Source organism: Leptosomus discolor, chromosome 1, assembly GCF_034619465.1.
Source record: "Leptosomus discolor isolate bLepDis1 chromosome 1, bLepDis1.hap2, whole genome shotgun sequence".
Taxonomy (NCBI): domain Eukaryota; kingdom Metazoa; phylum Chordata; class Aves; order Leptosomiformes; family Leptosomidae; genus Leptosomus; species Leptosomus discolor.
Window position 1 is genome coordinate 138,248,034 of NC_141391.1, and position 18,397 is coordinate 138,266,430.

Below are 18,397 nucleotides of genomic sequence, written 5' to 3' on the forward strand. Positions count from 1 at the left end.
CCAGAATAGATGATGCTGCATATTACTGTGGGCAGGAGTTACAACATTATCCAATGATCAGTATTAAAACAGAGTTAATATGACTTTACATATTTTCCCGCTAAGCGATCAAAACGTAATGAATTAAGTTCAGCAGTAATCCAAGTACTGTAAGCGTGTATCCTCAAACCAGTTTTGCAAACTGGGACAGAGAGCTATAATTGACCTTGTTGAAATGGCCTTTATTTTCCACAGTTCATGATCAAAATAGTTGCGTTACACTGAATAACGCTTCTAATTCATGACACATGAATAAACGGCAGGAAAACCAGCCTGGAATGCATGTTCCGCTATCTCAAGCCATTCCGCAGCACAGTCTGAATAAAGTCCTTCCCCTTGTCTCTGCACTGAAGTGAATTCTAATGATTAAAAAATGCTTCTGGACTGAAAGGTGCATCACACTGATAACAGACTTGTTTGGAGACTTGAGCTGTGCCTCAGCATGGCCTGGAATAGTTGTAACTTCGCCTGGGTTTAGGTTCCGTTTCCATATCGGTTTTTCACTTAAAATATTCTCTGACTGTTCCAAAGCACATTAAGCTGAAAGTTATCGGGCTTCATACAAAAGGAGAAGAAAAAGAGTAGGTCTGAACTGGCCAACACAAGCTGTTAACAAACAGAGTAGTGTATAAAAAGAAAATTTTTTAAAAAATCTCTGGATAGTTGCCAGAGTTGCTTTGGATTTGATCATTTCTCTTTCCTCCTCTGGTTCAATTATTTTCAACTGATAAGTTTGGCTTCTTTGGCTTAGGCTACTGCCTTTCTGCAAGTAAAAAACAAAACAAAACAAAGTCTTAATTGCATCCAAGTGGTTGAAGCTAAAAGTAGTGACTTTTCACAGTGCTTTCTAAGCCACGAGCAGAGGACCAAACCTGAGGCTGCAGTGCCTCCTTGGCACACAGCTGCCCTGCGAGGCTCTGCAGCTACACAGACCTACTCAAAACCTGCAGAGAGGAAGGTCGAGTCAGCCAGCAAACAAGGCTCCTTTCCCCCTCACCCTCTAGAATAGTTGCCGGAGAGTTACTCACCATCGGATCAGGGTAGGGACTGCTTTTTAACAAGTATGTTCTAGTCCCACCATTCTCTCCTCTTTCTTGCTGCCCTACCACAGTGATATGACAGCCCAGAAATCCATAAGCCAAACTGGGAAAGACTCATTGTAATTAAGGATAGTTTTGACTGCTGTTAAAATTTAGCATACTGCTGAGCAATCGGTTGACAGAGAGGTAAGGAACACATGCTGTTTTGCAAATGGGTCCAAGGCTTGGGTCCTACTTGAAAACATAGTTATAGATGATATCACTATCATTTATGGAAACAAATATATGTATTTCAGTAGACATTTCAGGGTATCCATTATAGTTACGGATGCTACAAGCTTCAATTATAAATTTTATTGTGTGCTTATAACTTTCCAAAAACCTGATCACTTCTGTTCAAATGTCATTTTGTTCTCCTATACAGTCTTGGTGGAAGATTTTAACAAAACCTGCTTACCTGTTGTTTAGGTTAAAAGATGGGAAAGTACACCATTGTCTATCAATAAAACTCTGATCATATTCTTTTGAGGAAAACATACGCAAAAAAACAACCCACCCAATAGTAACACCCTAATATAGCATGGACTCTCCATCCTTACGAGGTCTAGTGTTTATGCTTGGGTTTATGGGTAAAGCTTTTAAACAAATTAATTTTTAATGTACTGGAAAGGTACATTAAAAAATCTCCTATTGCGTGTGTGCCACTGCTGTCTGCTGCACAGAGGCATGACAGCTTGGCTGCTTTCATAGGTGAGGCGGTGTGGTCACTCACCCACCCATACTCACACAGCAAGTGCTCAGGTCCTACTAACTTCCTTTGGGAGCCAGAGCTATGGTAGTAGTTAAATCTTCACCTCCACGGGAGTTAGGGACTGTAATACCTGTGAAGATCTGTCCATTCTTGTCTTCTGCCAGTAGAAAATGTCACGTGGAAAGGGTGTGCAAGTATGGTATCCACTACAACCCATCTGCGTTATTGTTTCGTGTGTTGCATATCTCAAAATATCTAGGAGATTGACTGCAAACAGTGTTGTGTTTCTGTTAAGCATTTCTAAAGCATGACCCAAAGCATCTCTGGCCTTTTGTTCTCTCCTGTTGTATGCTTCTGGTGTGTAACAGAGTGACACCCTCAAGGCTGAAAGGTTTTTGCCTAGTCCAAGGTTTTTGCCTAGTCCAAGGTTTTGACCTAAAATATAAGCCTTAGCAGGATAAATGTATTGGGCTAAATGTAACCTGTCCAGTAATAGCTGTAATTATTCATTCTGGACATCAGTGCTAGGAAACTATGAAAATCAGCTAAAATCTCCAAAAATGTTTAGGATCACAGTCAGCCACACTGCCACAGCCTCCCGTCAGGAGGACAGCTCTGCTTACTATAGAGAACAGGGAGTTTAACTCATATAGAGCTGTTCTCTGTCATCTACAGCTGTTACGCTCCTTATGGATTTATTGAGGCAATTAAGATACATCCACGTATCTCAGTCTATGCAGTCTATGGATTTGCACCTTTTCACGCTGTCTTTTTTCCGTTAAAACCAAGTTTCATGTATTTCTGTCCCTCAGTTTAATACTAGCGACCATCAAATCTGAACAGTAACTTACTCCTTTTTCAAAATTTGCTCCCACAAGGTTGGTGTTAATTTTGCCAGTTGGAACAGGCCAATATCAAGTGCTTTTGAATTATAGTTGGGTGATTTTTTTTTTTTTTGGCTGTATTTCGCAAATGAATAACTTTTCTCTCTAAAAATAAGGCCTATTCAATTATGTATCAGGTTCCAAGAGTCAGGTTCATGGTTTTGGACACTTAAACTTGGTTACATATTGGAAAAAGTTCTGTAGCTCTGATTTCTGCTGAAGGAGGGGAATTACGAGGAAATTACTGCCTTGGTTTGTTTCCATCTCTGACTTCTTTAAGCTTATCTGTTTGAGGCTGTTGAAACAATGCAACAAAGGGCACAATCTCATGTGGGTTGCCCTAAAAACCCACTCTTTAAGTGTATATATGAAGTCTCACATCATTTAGAGCTAGGGGATAATTTCAAGCTTTTATCTTAACAGGTACACAAAGGAGGTAGGCTAAACTCTACACGTTAAATTGTGATTCTTTTCTAGTTATAAATATATATATATATATATATATATATTACTTGTACAGGCTGACAGACAAAGATTTCTCTATCAGGTATGTGCCATTTACAAGCAGAACGTTGTCTCCATACTAGTCACCAGCCACAGGAGCTCATCTGGGGCCCTGAGTGTCAAGCCAAGAGCTTTTCCTTTCACCATGATAAAGGTCCTGTGGGCTAAACTACTGCTGGTCCATCAGTGACACTTCTGAAATCCCTTTGATAGACTTACACAAATGCAAAGATTCATACCTAGGATTGCTGTTGATAGTATAGAACAATGATAGTTCTTGAATTGTGCTTACCTTGCACTGTCTTCTGTGTATTTGCATGTGTGAGTGTATATATATGGATATCTGCATGAATATACATAGATATATGAAGTGTGAGGATATATGTAATATAGACACCTGAGTTTCACACATATTTGTGCATGTATTTAATATTAAACTGGGACTTGAAATAGAAAGAGCAAGAAAAAGCTGCTGAAAGCTTATTTAAAAACCTGTTCCTGTGGCACTAATTTTATTGAAGAGAAATTATAAAAATGAGAAATGACGATAGTTCTTAAATACAGTCTCTCTTTGTTTAGCTATTATTTACTTCACTTTGAAATAATACACTGTAATCTTTCCACTTTTTAAAGACTTTATCTCTAAACTGCAGCATCTAAGTAGGTGGCCTAGCCAGTACTTCCTTTTCCCCAGTCAGATAGGCTGGGAAGAGGTGGCAGATAGTGTTTTCAGGAGACTTGAGAAATTTGCTGGCAGGCCGTCTTAGGGTTATCACCACATGTCAAAGATGATGTCTGTATAGAAGATAGATTTCCTAACAATGTGGCTTCCTTGGAAGGAAAATTTTGTTTTCTTTAGTTCACTCATTTTGAATAAAGGAAGAAGTCCATGGGGAAAGAGTCAGTCCTTAAATAAAATACTTGGTCTTATAATTACCCTATTCCTGCTTCCTCTCTACCCCTCCAAAATGTACTGTAAATAAGAGGATGTGGTAATTAATTGCTAGCCAAGTGGCACAATTAATGTTCTCCAAATGCAGTATCCTCTGGGTGAAGTGTTATTGCCAAGTCATAATATGTCTAGTTCTCTCTTTGAATACCAATGCAGACATCACATGTACACATATACATGTGTGCTGAGAGGGTGTGTCATGTTAATTTTTTTTTTTTTTTAGATGTGATAATTCAATTTTTCTTTCATTCCAAGAGAATTCAAAGTACTTTTTAAAGGACTTGACTTCTGTGCAATACAGATCATGGGAAAAAGGTCAATAAATTCAAAATAAGGAATGCAATCATGGTTCTAAAAACATTTCACATTCTTCAAACTGATGTGTCACATGCATTGACCGTAATCATGTCTAATCTCCTCCACAAGTATTATCTTTGTACACCTGCTTTCTTTGTTATAAGTTTTTTATTCTTAGAAGCACAGTATACAAGAAGGTAAAGCGATAGGACAAAATACTCATACATACACAGTGTGATAAGCTACAATTTTGCATTGTAGACGTAAAACATATTTTTAGATTTTGGTGCTTAGGTTCAACATCTTCCATTAAGATATTGTTCCTACTTTTTTTCCCCCCACTGGTGTATGCCTGTGTTTGTCTTTCTTGGCAGATTAACTGAAGCACATCGAACAGCTGTGAAAGTCATCAGAAGAATGCAGTATTTTGTAGCAAGAAGAAAGTTTCAGGTAAGCAACATCATTAACCATAAGTACAATTTGTAAGCTTAAGTATATGACATTGAAATGCTCTGAGAGTGAACTTGTCTTTGTGCATACGATTGTAATAAGTTAAAGGTAGTGTTTAGGATCTTGGCCTCATACTTACCCTATGTGGATCTTTTCACAGAGTAGGCAAAACGATCAACTATCCAAGGGTATAACATGATATGAAAACCTTCTGAATTTGTGGAGTCAGCATAGTTATCTTTTCACTTCTCTTTTTTTACTGCATCTATTTTGTTGTGGTTCTCTTTGTTTCTTTGTTTTACCAATACATAAATATGGACCAATACATAAACTACTTACCCATCAACTAGAAGAAGTGAAGAAAAGACTCTGTTGGAGTGTCTGCTAAAATACTGGTACTGTCTATAGTGATCATCTTAATGACCTGTTAGAGTATGTTCAGCTAATTTCAGATTTTCAGGGGCTGACAAATGATGACTTGCTGATGAGTACTATGCTGTGTAAAGTTGTTTTCACATTTGTGACCCACATTTCCAAATTTGTTTCCCAGAATGGGACATCATAGAAACACCATATTTTATAGAATTGTAGAGCATCTACCTTCTGGAAATTTGCTGTCTTTATGAAGTCTGAAGTTAAATTTCTCAATACATTGGAAAACCTATCTTATTTTGCCTGTTTACCAAGGCCCATTATGATAAAATTTGTTTGGAATGTGATTCTGGTATTACATGTTATCCATGTGCTGGTGATGCCACGGAAATGAGTAATTAACTTCCAGCCTGATTTTCAAAGCCCCTGTTATTTCCATCTGAAGGTTCATGCTTTTTTGTCCAAGAGGGCCCACTGCAAGTTAGTCAACTTCCATAATCCTTTTGAAGAGATTTTAAAAAGATAAAACAAGAACCTAAATTTCAAGCAAGTTTGATTAGAGCTGAGCACTTAGTTGCAAGGAATAGAAGTCTGAGATAAGCTCACAGCACTCTGAAGACTCTGAATTAGGGCAGACAGAATAGCAAATACATTTCCCAGGCTTATGCAGGAGTGTATCTTCAGATGACCTTACCCTATGAAAGAAGACTAGGAGAAGTCAATTTGTTTAACTCAGCTAACAACAGGAGAGCAGGATTATCTTGTAAACACTGTGGGAAATTAAAAAAAAATAATAAAAAATAAAAAAATTGAAGACACCCTTCCTGGAAAATAAAATCAGTACATAAATGAGTTAGGATAAAAATTAGGATCTTTCAGACCACTGGAGACCTAATGGTCTGGAGCTATAAGCCAATAGCAACCATGCCAAACCTTAAAAACTGAACTTGGTCAGTCCATGTAAAGGATTCTTACTTGGTGTTAGTGATAGTGAAGAAGAAGAAATAAATATCTTCTGGTTTTTTCATTCTTGGGGCTGTGAAATATAGCTTATAAGGACTCCCCATGCTAATTAGATTTTGGAAGTTCAAAGCTGGTAATACTGAGTTTTGCATTAGGAGCTCTAAGCATGCTGGATGTAGAATGCTGAGCACAAATGGCCAGGATTTGGGATTATAAACAGAATGGACAGAATGAAAGCTAAAGAAGTTCTTCAAGTTCTGCATTTACCAAACCTCCCTGGAAGACCATTAGCTCCTGCCTTAAGTTGTATTGTGCTAGCATTTCCTAATAAAAACATGACAAGAGATTGTGCCCAAGTTTGGCAGGACATAAGATGCACAGATCTAAAGCTTTATGGGAAAAGAGGAGAGAAAAATGGTGACATTTGGAAGGATATATTTACTATGCTTTAGAGGGGACTTAGGCAGACTGCAGTATACAGTAGTTTACAACTATAGGATTCAGAGTTAATAATTTGGTGAAAGGGCTAACAGATAGAGGACTTTTTTGAGGGAGAAAAGAAATTTCATTGGGAATGAGTAGAATTAGTTATGCACATAGTAGCCCATGGGGGAGAGGGGAGGGAGGTGGGGAAAAATCCCTAGCACATCTAGGCTCTACGCCATGCGTGTTTAAATAGAGAGTGTCCAAAGGAAAGGACAGAGGATTTAGCCAAAATGCTCTCAAAGCACCCCTGCTAGTCAATCTAAAGAGTGATACTGGCACTGTTTCTCTGGGTGAAGACAATAGACTGCTTTTCTGGCCAGAAATAGTGATGTGTCAGCGTCTGCAAAATGTGAAGCAGGGGAAGGCAAAAAAAAAAAAAAAAAAAGCGATAAACTGAAAGCTGAAACCTCCCTCCCCCGCAAAGTATCTCTTCTCACACAAATGTACACGCACGCTACCAAAGCCATGAACTCTTCTGAAAGTAATAACACAGGTAAGTGCTGATAGCTGAGAGCAAGGAAGGCATTTTATTACGAAGAGCTTTTGCTTCTTCATTCATTTCACAGGGTTTGTTTCCATTCCAGTTCATGCTTTCATTTGAAATTTCTAGGATCCTGTGGCTGCCTTCCAAGCATGACTCCAGCACATACTGTAGGTGTTCAATGCATGTGTGCAGTGATGCATGCTAATGGCTCTGGCTGAAGCTGTGACACAGTGGAAACAGACAACAAGATAACTAATGAGCTGTTTTCAGTAATTTCCAATTACTAGATTTGCAGTTTACCTTTCTTTTTTTTTCTTCTTTTCTTGAGTCTGAGCCAAAAAGGAGACATCTTGCCCCACATTTCCCATAGGGGTTGGTATGGCTTTGAAAATGCTGGTATTTTCAAAAGGATATCATTTGCCTTTATTCCAACACACACACACATTAGTTATAATTGATAAAATTTTACCATGCTGAACTTTTTGTAATTGTACCATTTTATGCAAATTCTCTAGACTTGTTTCAAAATTCTGCCTTACCAGTTATAGTGAGAAACCAGAGCTTGGCAGAAGCATCTGGATTCTCATTAGAACAGGAATAAAGCTGGGCAGATGGCAGTTTTTTAGCTGTCCTGCATTTTTTATCTGTCCTTTTTTATTTATTTGAATTGTACCTTTTTTCTGACCTTGTAGGTATCATTAAAGACAAAGAAGTGAAAACAGTGTCTATGTGCAGCAGCCTTCAGACTTAGGCAAAGCATCTGTCACCCCAGTTACTTAAGCAATAATATTTCTGTCGCCAGACATCTTTAGTCTTTAGAGGCATTTGATTCTGGATCCATGTTTAATAAATTTGGCCTATCTTTGTGGTTCAGTCCTCTGAGACGATTAATGTATGGTTTTGGAGTGAGCAAAGAGATACCGCACAGGACAGTCTTAGATAAATTATATGATTTTTTAGATACGCTGTGAAGGTCTAATATTTTGATCAGTATGAAGTAACATGAAGGCATGACTCTAACTGACAGTAATGGGAATCATTTGGCTCCATTTCCACAATAAATATGCACTCCCACAGTGCCTACGTATTTTTTATTCATAGCAACAACCATTGCAAAATAGCCAGCAAATGACCTCTGGAAGATAAAAAAAATAGAATAAAGGCCTGTCTGAAATAAAAATCAAGTTTAAACAATACTTACCTTTCAGTCTCATGTATAACTCCTTTCACAGCAAGCTCGGAAACCGTATGACGTACGTGATGTGATTGAACAGTACTCACAAGGACACCTCAATATGATGGTTCGAATAAAAGAACTTCAAAGAAGGTAGGCCCTGTCTACCTCATGAAATATTTGATTTCTCTGGTGCCAGCTGGCTTTAGGAGAGATGTGTACTTAATGAACAGTAATTGTCCAAAATTGCAAGCACAACAGGGAGCACAATATCTAGAGGATTTAACTTGGAGTCATTTTTAACCCTTTTTATGACCAAGTTTACAGTTGTCCTTTATCCTCCTCTAAGTGAAATTAAAAGAAATCAAGGTGCATGCTGTGAAGTTTATAGTTTGAAGTGGGCTTTTCTGCCTTCTTCTTAGAAAAGGAAAACTTTTCAAATAATGGTTTACCTTTCTGTCCCCTCTCTGTTGTTCTCTGCAATTGAGAGAAATCTCATTTGTTTGTGCTCCCCTCTCTATCTGGAACTTTTCTCTTCCCACATTCCTCCATGCATATGCTTTCTCTGAGTTTGGGGATCACAGCTGAAATATTTTGCCACAAAACTATTCTCTTCTGTTTCAGCACAAAGTGCTTTTCTCTTTACAAATTAACACTGCAGAGTGGGACACCAGACTGAACTCCTTTGGCCCTCAAATGAAATGAAAAAAAAATTGCTATTGAATGGAATCTACTGTGTCAACATATGTAGATATTAAATCTGCCTGCATGAGATTCAAGGAATAGTTGCAAATGTTATTAAGAAGCCATTCTGTTTGTATAGTCTTTGTTATTAGGTTACATATGACACAGAAGAACTATGTTTTAGTTACAACATGAATGTCTAAGAAATAAGATACTAGTACTCATGAAAATAACGATAATAATATGATTTGATTTTGGAAAAAACTCTAAAGAACTAAACTGCTGCCTGTACGCACAAAAAATCATGCTATTCTCATGGCTTTACCTGCTTTGTTTTGGGTTTAAAGCTACTGTAAATTCTCATATAAATTATGCTCCTATGCTCTTCCTAGCAACAGAGTTTAAGTTACTTGGTAATTGCACAGCTGTTAATTCTCTGTTTGCTTTTCAGATTGGACCATTCCTTGGGAAAGCCAGGCCTTTTCCTCCCAGGTATAGTGACTACATTTTAGGAAAAATTATTAGCTTCATACCTTTGTGAAAATACCCATGGCTAAGGTAATATGGATTTATAATCCAGCCAATTATGCATGAATAGATAATTCTGTTAATAAGCCCTCAAATGACTATGGAAAGATAAATACCTTGCATTCAGGTGGTAGTGGAGTAAATGGAAATTAAGAAAAAATGTTAAAAATGTGTATCAGTGCATGATGAGTTGGAAATACATTGCTGGAAATTTTTCCACAAAAATATTTTTCTAAATCTTTTGTGCTGGGGTTAGGATATCTGTTGGTTCCACTTAAAAAGTTTTCTTCCTTTCTGAGCAACCTATGGATTTCAGTTTGGGAAAGCTCAAAGGAAGATCAGGGGTATGATTCAGGAAGAACTGGGGTAGCCTTGAAAGCTAGGGTGATAGAAATAGTATGAAATTAAATCATAAAAAATGCAAGATCAGGCACACGGAAACTTAATTAAAAAAATCTCCTACATGCTACTAGTGGTGAACAGTCTCGTAAGTCTGAGAAAAAGAAAGGCTTGGTCTGCTAATTAATTGTAAGCAAATGCCAACTGAATGTAAGAAAATGTTATGATATATCCATGAAAAGATTAGTCTGATGCTAGGATCAGGAGAGAGATTTTCAAGACATACAGGGAAGTATACATGTCTCTGAACCTGACTCGGGTAAGGCCTTATGTGGCTTATTGTGCAAAAATTTGATTCCATATCTTTAGGAAAGACTAGCTGCAGCAAAAATAGGGAAGAAATGCTAGGATGACTAGGGAAAAGGAGAATCTATTCTATTAGTAGGAAACAGAATTTTGCTCTTTCTAACCTAGCAAAACAAAGTGCTGGAAAGGGTTCTCTGTTAATTCTGCAAGGGGAGTAATTACCTGTGAGGCAAAAGAAATACATACAGGACATGGCAGTGTAAGCAGAAGAAAAAATGTTTGTGCACTGGCCATAAATACATTTAAGCTGAAAATATATGGCCAGGAGGGAAGTTCCCAGCCATGGTCAGTGATGAGATTCTGGGAAAACCTTGTGGTGGGAATCATGGAGATCAGAAACCTTAGTGGCTTTCCTGAGTATGGGTAGGACTGGAAGAAGTCTTCATTATTTATCACAACAGATTGACTTCAAATTTCCCAAGGCCCCATTTCATTCTCTGTCCCTACAAGCTCCAAAGTGACTTAGGAACTAAGTCCCATTTCCTCAAGTGACTGTGAGCGTTCATGGGCTAAGTGTAACTGAGGGTGCCATTAAAAAAATGCCATATTATCAGGGGTTAAAATAGTTTATGCTATCAGAATGAGGATCATCTCTCAAAACACATATTTAACATCTGATTGCTGCAGAAGACTCAGTAGCACAATCCTCTTTCCCTGTAGCTGAGCAGGTTTCAGACCACAGCAGAATAATCCATCATCTTAAATATAAATATTTATGCTTAGGAATTCATTTCACAATGTACAAGCCAAATTCATGGAAAAACTTTGCTTACCTCCAAGAATGTATTATTTTATTTCAAATGTAGTTACCAAATTAAAAATGTAATTTGTTCTCAAAAAGACTAGTGTTAGAGGCACTTTTTAGGAAACAACTTCTTGTTTCAGAGATGAGGAATAATTAGAAATGTTGACTGCAAAGCAGCTAATTGTGAAATAATTATCTGAGAAGTCTTTGAAACTAAAGATGTTGAGGAAGTTTAGTCTCACCAAATCTTGGGTCAAAAGGGTCATAGCAGCCGTTAGGAGGAACTTAGGTGGGTTTGTGGATTCAAACAAGTGTTCAAAGTGTTCATGTTTTGGAAAAAGTCTAAAGTACTGAGGAAGAGCCATGGGGTTGTGTTCATGATTGATTCAGTCCTGGGCAACTCATGTGCAAAGCTTACACTACAACACTGGAGAACAGAAGCAATGTGAGTGATCTACCTGTAGGTCTGAGGTTGCACAGCAACTTGCTGTACCAGCAACATCCTGGAGAAGTAGCCTGCAAATACACACCCAGATGATTAAGGGGAAAAAAAAAAAAAAAAAGTTCAAGTCAAAATCTGCCACATGTTTTTTACCATTCATTATCATTTTTATCAAAAAATCTTACTTTGATTTAATATGTGGAAAAAACCCACTGGCTTCCAGAGGTAAGATAAATTGGGTTGGACTCATGATGAACTTAGAATTCATGATGGGTAGTCTTACTGTGGAGAGCATCATAGGACTTCAGAGATGTTTGGGAAAGCCGTAATCTGTGCTCTGGAGAAGATTATGGCATCTGTGTCCATGTAACTACCTTCCCTTGTTAGTCTTTTCTTGCAACATTATTGCTGAACAGCTGCTTTGAGACAGCTGTCTCGGATGCAAAAACATGGTGGCCCTGCTAAGAATGATGTCTGTCTCCACAGCATGCCAACTCTACAAAGTCGTACCTCTTGCAAAGACATATGGCTCTGCCCTCAAATGGACAGCATAAATACTCTCTGGGAAAGGTAAAATTGTTGTTAGGGATGCTGGCAAGCTCAGTTATGGGTTTGCAAGACTAAACCAAAAAGTTATCTTATCTAAACCCTCCACAAATCCAAAAATAAAATAAGTGGTTCCAGATAAATGGTCTGCAGAACTAAAACTGGGGCTAGTTTATGATTAGTCCCAGTATTATCCAGCCTGCCAAGAATCAAGTGACGAATAGTGATGAGTGGATATAGCATTGGTTTGTTTTGGGTGGAAACAGCCTCTCGCGCTATCCTTCTCCTCTGGAAAAAGAGTTCTTCCTGAGTTTTCCTTAGAATGGATGGCTTATTCTACATCGAAAATGTATTTTCAATATGATATTTTTCCAGTTCAAGGGCATTGCTAAAAACCTCATTTGTAAACAATATGGGTGTTTCCTCCAGACTCTGTTATTTTTGTATCGATGGCGAGCAAAAGGGAAACAACAATGCAAAGAAAATTAAACTGCCAAGGAGAAAAACAGGACAATTTTCCTTCCAGCTCCTTTTTTCTTCCTGTTTTATTACACTTCCATTCAAAGAATCTTAAGGTCTGATTGCAAGCCCGTTGCAATGAATGGGAGTCTTTCCAGTGACCTCAGTGGGTTTTGGATCTGGCTGTTACTGAAACACTGTTGTCAACTTTGATAATATTATATGAAGTAACTGCAGTGTCTGTAGTATTATTACCTTTCAAAAGTGAATGATGTCATAAAAGATCCAAAATCTGAATTCACTGGAAGCAATTATTGTTATTTTTCAAGTTAGTTTGTCAAAGATAAAAAGCACTAAAAGCTGTGTTAAAACAAGATAAGGATACAAGAACAGAATAAAAGCCGTGCTGGGTCAGACCAGTCCTGACTCCGATGGAGCCAAAGGCAAGTCGCTTTGGGAAATGTATAAAAAAAGGGCATGCATAAGCCTCTAATCTTCCTGTAAGCTTTCAGCAATTTGCAGATCAGAGACTTCCTAACATGATTTTTGTGTATTTAGTAGTTTTAACTGGTTTGTCCTCAACAAGCTTGTCTAGTTTCTCCTGTAAACTTTTAACCTCTGTGACATTCTGTGAAAAGAATTTTAGTAATTCAATTTTCACATACACATATTGTGAGGAATCCTCCCTTTTTGCTTGTTTTGGTTTCAACTAACTTTCTTTCACACTCCTAGTATCAGGAGTAGATCTAAAAACATTAGGATAATGAATAAATTTTCCAAAGACTTGAATCCCATTTTTATGAGAATACCCAGAAGACTGTGTCTTAGTTTCATTGAAAGCCCGTCTCTGTGCTCCAGGTAACACAGTTTTGTAAGATGAAACAGGGATTCCTGTAATAGTAAACAAACCCCTTAATGATTGTAAGTGTTGATATAGAGGTGAAGCATATGTTAATAAATTTTATCCAATTAACAAAGCAGACACTTATGTAATGATACCAATAAGAAGAGTGTAATGCTTGAGCTTCACTACACGTGATGGAGTGAATTGCTTTTGAATGCAATTTTTGAAACTTACTGTAGCTTTTTAGGGGCAAAGTTGAATAATAATGCCGAGGTAAAACAAAAGATCCAGTGTTTGGGTTCAGAAAAGTATGCAAAAGTCTGATGTTTATCTGCAGTTCATCTGAACCTCTTGGGTCTGCATAACACATGTGGGAATCCCTGGATAAAAAAGCTTTTCTTGTAAAATTTTGACAGTTCCATTGTTTGTTTGTTTGTTTGTTTTTCTACGAAATGCCACCTAAGCTTTCTGATGCTATTTCCTTCCCAGCTGTTAAGAAGAAATTGGGTCACTATATCTTTTAAAGCATAATAAATATGCTTAGTTTAATCTTCATCTTAAGTCAATTAATATTTGAAATGAGATACACCCGTATTTCTGCAGGAACTGATTTATTCCACACCTCCTGGAGACAAAATACAGGGAACTTGGTCAAAAATAAAATCATTTAGGACATTTTCTATAGCTGACAGGTGTTCACAGTCTTGTCTCTGAAAGTTTGTTTCATTACTGGGGTTGATCTACCTCAATTCAAAGAGCCAGCAGAAATATTGCATATCCTAGTCTGTGGGCTTGGAAACTGCAGGTAATTTACTGTTCGTCCAGGTCCGCCGAACAGTGTTGAATTGCATTCTTAATAAAAAGCTAATAAAGAAGCTTGTATTTCATTTTGAACTTGGTATATTAATTGTTTTATATATAGTATAATGGTAGTGTGTTTGAATCCTGCCGTCAGCATCTCCTGGAGGAAGGGCGGAAGTGTGAGGCAGTTCATACCAGATTCAGTTTATATGACTTCTCTCTAATGAATTGATTATGTTGTTCCTCATGAGCCACTTGAGAAAATTGTTTCATCTCAGAGGCTGGATGGATGAAGCAGGTAGCCAGATGGACCTTTTGTTTAGGGTTGTTTTATTTGTTGAAAGGCGCTTGTGTATCTTTAACTTGGTGAGTTATTCACTGCATCTAGATTTTGGCAATTTGAAAAAGCTAGAAAATTCTACTTCCATTATATACTGTTGAACCTTCATCACAAAACAATTAGCTTTATCACAAACTTTTCTGTGTTGCAGTAAATATTTTGTTAGTTTACTTTTTAAGTTTTCTTTGGTCTGTCCAAGGGAAATCACAAGTGCCTGATCTACGACTATGTCTTACCTCTTTTTTATTTCTTCTCCCTATCAGTTGTAAAAAGCTCTGGTTGACAAGAAAAGAGACTCAAGTCAAAAGTCATTATGCCTAAGGCAACGTTGTTATTTGATATTTTGGATCCAGTATTTAAAAGGGCAATTCTGACTTGCATTTTCAGAAGCACACCCGGTTTATAAACTTAAGAATCTAGATCTTGCCCTAAGCTCATCACGGTTTTCCCTACACAGAGCTTTTACAGAACTGGAGTAAATACAGATCCAGAAGGCTGTAGTTGCATAGAGTTAGACAAAAGAAGGCAATAGTGCCTCTTGCACTATCATGCTTTCTGTGGTCCCAGTACTGAACTTGATATAGTTTACCAAGCTTTTGAGACATCTTTAGCAATCTGGAGTATCCTTGTTGTGACAACGTGCAAATTCCTCATTTTCTGTTTAAAAGAAACTGGTGGCTTTCAGAAAAATTCTAAAATTTTTGAGTTAGCTCCCTTCTAGTTATATATACCATAAAAGTGAAAAATCAAGGAAGGGCTTTTGCTCTTTAAAAGGCAGCAAGGTAATTTCCAGCTTTTATAATTTTCAGACCATCTGTCTGAAATTCATTCATTGTCCCAATGCTCCCCATACATTTTTTTTCTAACCAAAGAAAAAAATCTGTTTTCTTAAAAGTTTGGTATATTCTGATGAGGTGGAGCATACTAATTGAGTAAAAAATTAAGATTGTGGTGCTGTCCCTCATTTAATTTGCTACTTTCCTTTTACTCATTTCATACGGTAATTGCTGGTTTTTGTAAAAGAAAACTGATTTGAATAATGAGTAATATGTCATCATGTGCTTCCATTTGGGGAAAGAATTGGGGATGGCCTTTCTTGTTTTCTAAACTGGCATGGGGAATACCTAATTTTTTTTTTTTTTTACAAGAGGCATCTCTTGCTGTTCATTAGAAAAAGAAGTGGGCCATCTTTGTGAAAATACTAGGAAATAAATACAGGATCATGGTCATTTGAAAGTAGTATTGTGTGTATACTCAGGAAGGCAAAGACTTTTAGGGAGTAAATTTATATATTAATAAAGTTGAGAAATAGACTGGATGACCCAAGAACTATTCAGTCTATCAAAGTATAATATCTATTGTTTATATACTAATGTTTTATCTGATTCACGTCTAAGTATGTAAAATGGTTTTGGATTGTACCAACCATGTGACACAAGCTTGTCTGAAGATATTTTTTTTTCTTCTGAGCTAAAATTTGTCCATATGTATTTTCATCCAGTTATAAATAATTCATTATGATCATGCATGTTTTCTTTATGTCTGTGCCTTTCACATATATGTACACAGCTACTGGATCACTTAGCTGGTCTATCTGCTTTATTGCAGAACAATGCAAAGAACAGACAAAACTCAATACTAGAAGTTATTTTACTTTACAAAGCAAAGATGTAATTTATAGTTAGCCATGCAATCTTTTCAGCTATGTAAAAGCAAATAATCTAATGTTGGAAGTCTAAAATCATGTATCTTGAAAAGACTTGAGAGAGAAAGCATAAACATGAGATAAAAATCAAATGTACTAGAGCCATGTTATCTGAACTTCTGCCCACCCTTCTTACCACAATGCTCTGCACATTGTATACACATCCATTTACTTTTAAAGATGGTCTTTATTAAGAGGACAATTCTTGTAAAGTAGAACTGAATGCTGATTTAAATGGAGGCTGATAAAAAATGGCAGAGAGCGCAGCCTTTTGTGACTTATACAGCCTGCATGCCAATAAAGGGGTGGACAAGACACAGCTACATGCATGTATGTAATTCTTTTCACTTCATCTGATAGAGTGCCACATGCCACAAAGTAGCTTCTTACTGATTATCTGCTTCCTATTTTCTTGTTTTCTGTTCCATACCACATTTGAGAATAACTAAAATAGGAAACATTATTAACTTGGTTTGGTTGTTTTGGGTTGTCTTCATGATTATATGAAGGATGTAATTAGAGCTCGTGAGGAAATGACTCTCTTTTTTTTAAAATAAAAAAAAAAAAAAAGCAGCTTATTGGACAATTTTTTCAGGTTTGGGGGGGCTTCTTGGTTTTAGACCTAAACAAAAACACTACCTACCCACTGCTGTTCAAATCACATCCCAATTTAGAAATCCTTACAGGAATGTTTTTTCTGGTATATACTTTGAAAGATGGTAAGTGTCTACAGATTTACTAACTAGACTGCAGAGTTGATTATTTCATTTTAGGCAGAGATGAATACATACATAGACTTGATCCTCAGCCACTTTTATTTTAAGAGATTTCTGTGGTTGTGAACTAATGAATAATGAACAGCACACATGTATGAGCCAAGTTATGTCGTTTATTTTCTGTCCCCACACTGTGTGCTTTAACAATCTGAGTTTTCCCTCCTTATGCTATTTACTACTGCAGGTTCTCTGATGAAACACTTCTCCTTTCTAAAGCCTACACAGAGCTGCCAAGGATCCATGACCTTTTTAATATTCTATGTGGTCTGTAGAGGAGAAGGAAAGCAAGAAGAGTACTCTTGCCAGCATTGCTTTTCACTAAAGTCTTCCTCTAAGTTTGTGCTGCATATAGTACAAGCTACCTTGAGGCGAACTTTGGTTCAAACATATCACTAAAAATATCACATTAGCAAATGTATACACTGCTAATGGTAATGGTAAAGTAAGTACCCTTCACTGAGAAATGCAAGAATGTGAGTTCCCTGCAGAATGAGTGCACATACAAGCAGTTACAGTGGATGCTGATGCACTGTAAATGCACATCTCAGACCGCCTTCCACTAAGCCTTTCACATTGCGCTCATGCCCTAGGCCAAATAGACTAAAAACCAAAGCTCAACCACTCATAAAAGAGGAATAATTTATGGAATAAACAAGGAGTAATTACTTCAGACTGGTATTGGAAAGGTAGTTTAGCAGAGAAAAATCTGTCCAACTTCATTGACATAGGCTTCTAAGTTACTTTAGTATTGAGGAGTGGAGTTTTTTTCTTATGAATATGTTCTCCCACCTCAGAATATATGTGTTTTTGTGCTTCGTTCCCTGTGAAATAACACCCCCAAGCTATGGCGTTCCTTCACAATTGGCCACATAAACACAAAGAATAGACCCGACTTTACACAGCTTTCAACCTTTGCTCCCAATGCCACCATTTGCAGTATGCGAGTGAAACAAATTGCATAATTGGGATTTAATAACCAGGTCTCATGAAGGCTAGGAAGGAAAATGAGGACAAAAATGCAAGGGCTTTTCCTGATGTCACTCGTTTGCAGAGAGGAGCTAGATGTCTGCCACTCCAGCCTTTGAGCCCCTGGAGAGTGCTGCCTCCTACATCTACAACCTCAGTTGAAAACTATCCTGATTTCTTTATGTATAGAAAGTGTACATTGCTCGTGTCAATAATACTCAAAATGGGGGTACACCTAGGGAGAATGCTTATTCCATCTAACTACATGCAGTTAATTGAGATAATCAAACAAGGAATCAAGCTACCTCAGACACTGTAGTCCTTCATGTCCACAGACTACCTCTACGAAGGTCCAGGTTGGCCTTTAGACTAACTTAATCTTGCCAGTTAGACAAACTAACTCCCTTCTCTCCAGCTACTCTTTTTCATTTCTGTACACCATGAAGAAATTCTTTCTTGT

The 18,397-nt window shown here is 37.3% G+C and overlaps 1 protein-coding gene across 1 annotated transcript in view; it reads left to right on the forward strand.

Moving 5' to 3' along the window:
- The window catches only part of LOC104347009 (potassium voltage-gated channel subfamily KQT member 1), a 518,893-nt gene that overhangs the window by 290,199 nt on the left and 210,297 nt on the right, over positions 1–18,397 (forward strand). The window contains exons 12-14 of the mRNA XM_086465940.1: positions 4,842–4,917; positions 8,455–8,549; positions 9,532–9,572. Coding sequence (XP_086322066.1) covers positions 4,842–4,917; positions 8,455–8,549; positions 9,532–9,572 — 212 coding nt within the window. The remainder of the gene's footprint in view (positions 1–4,841; positions 4,918–8,454; positions 8,550–9,531; positions 9,573–18,397) is intronic.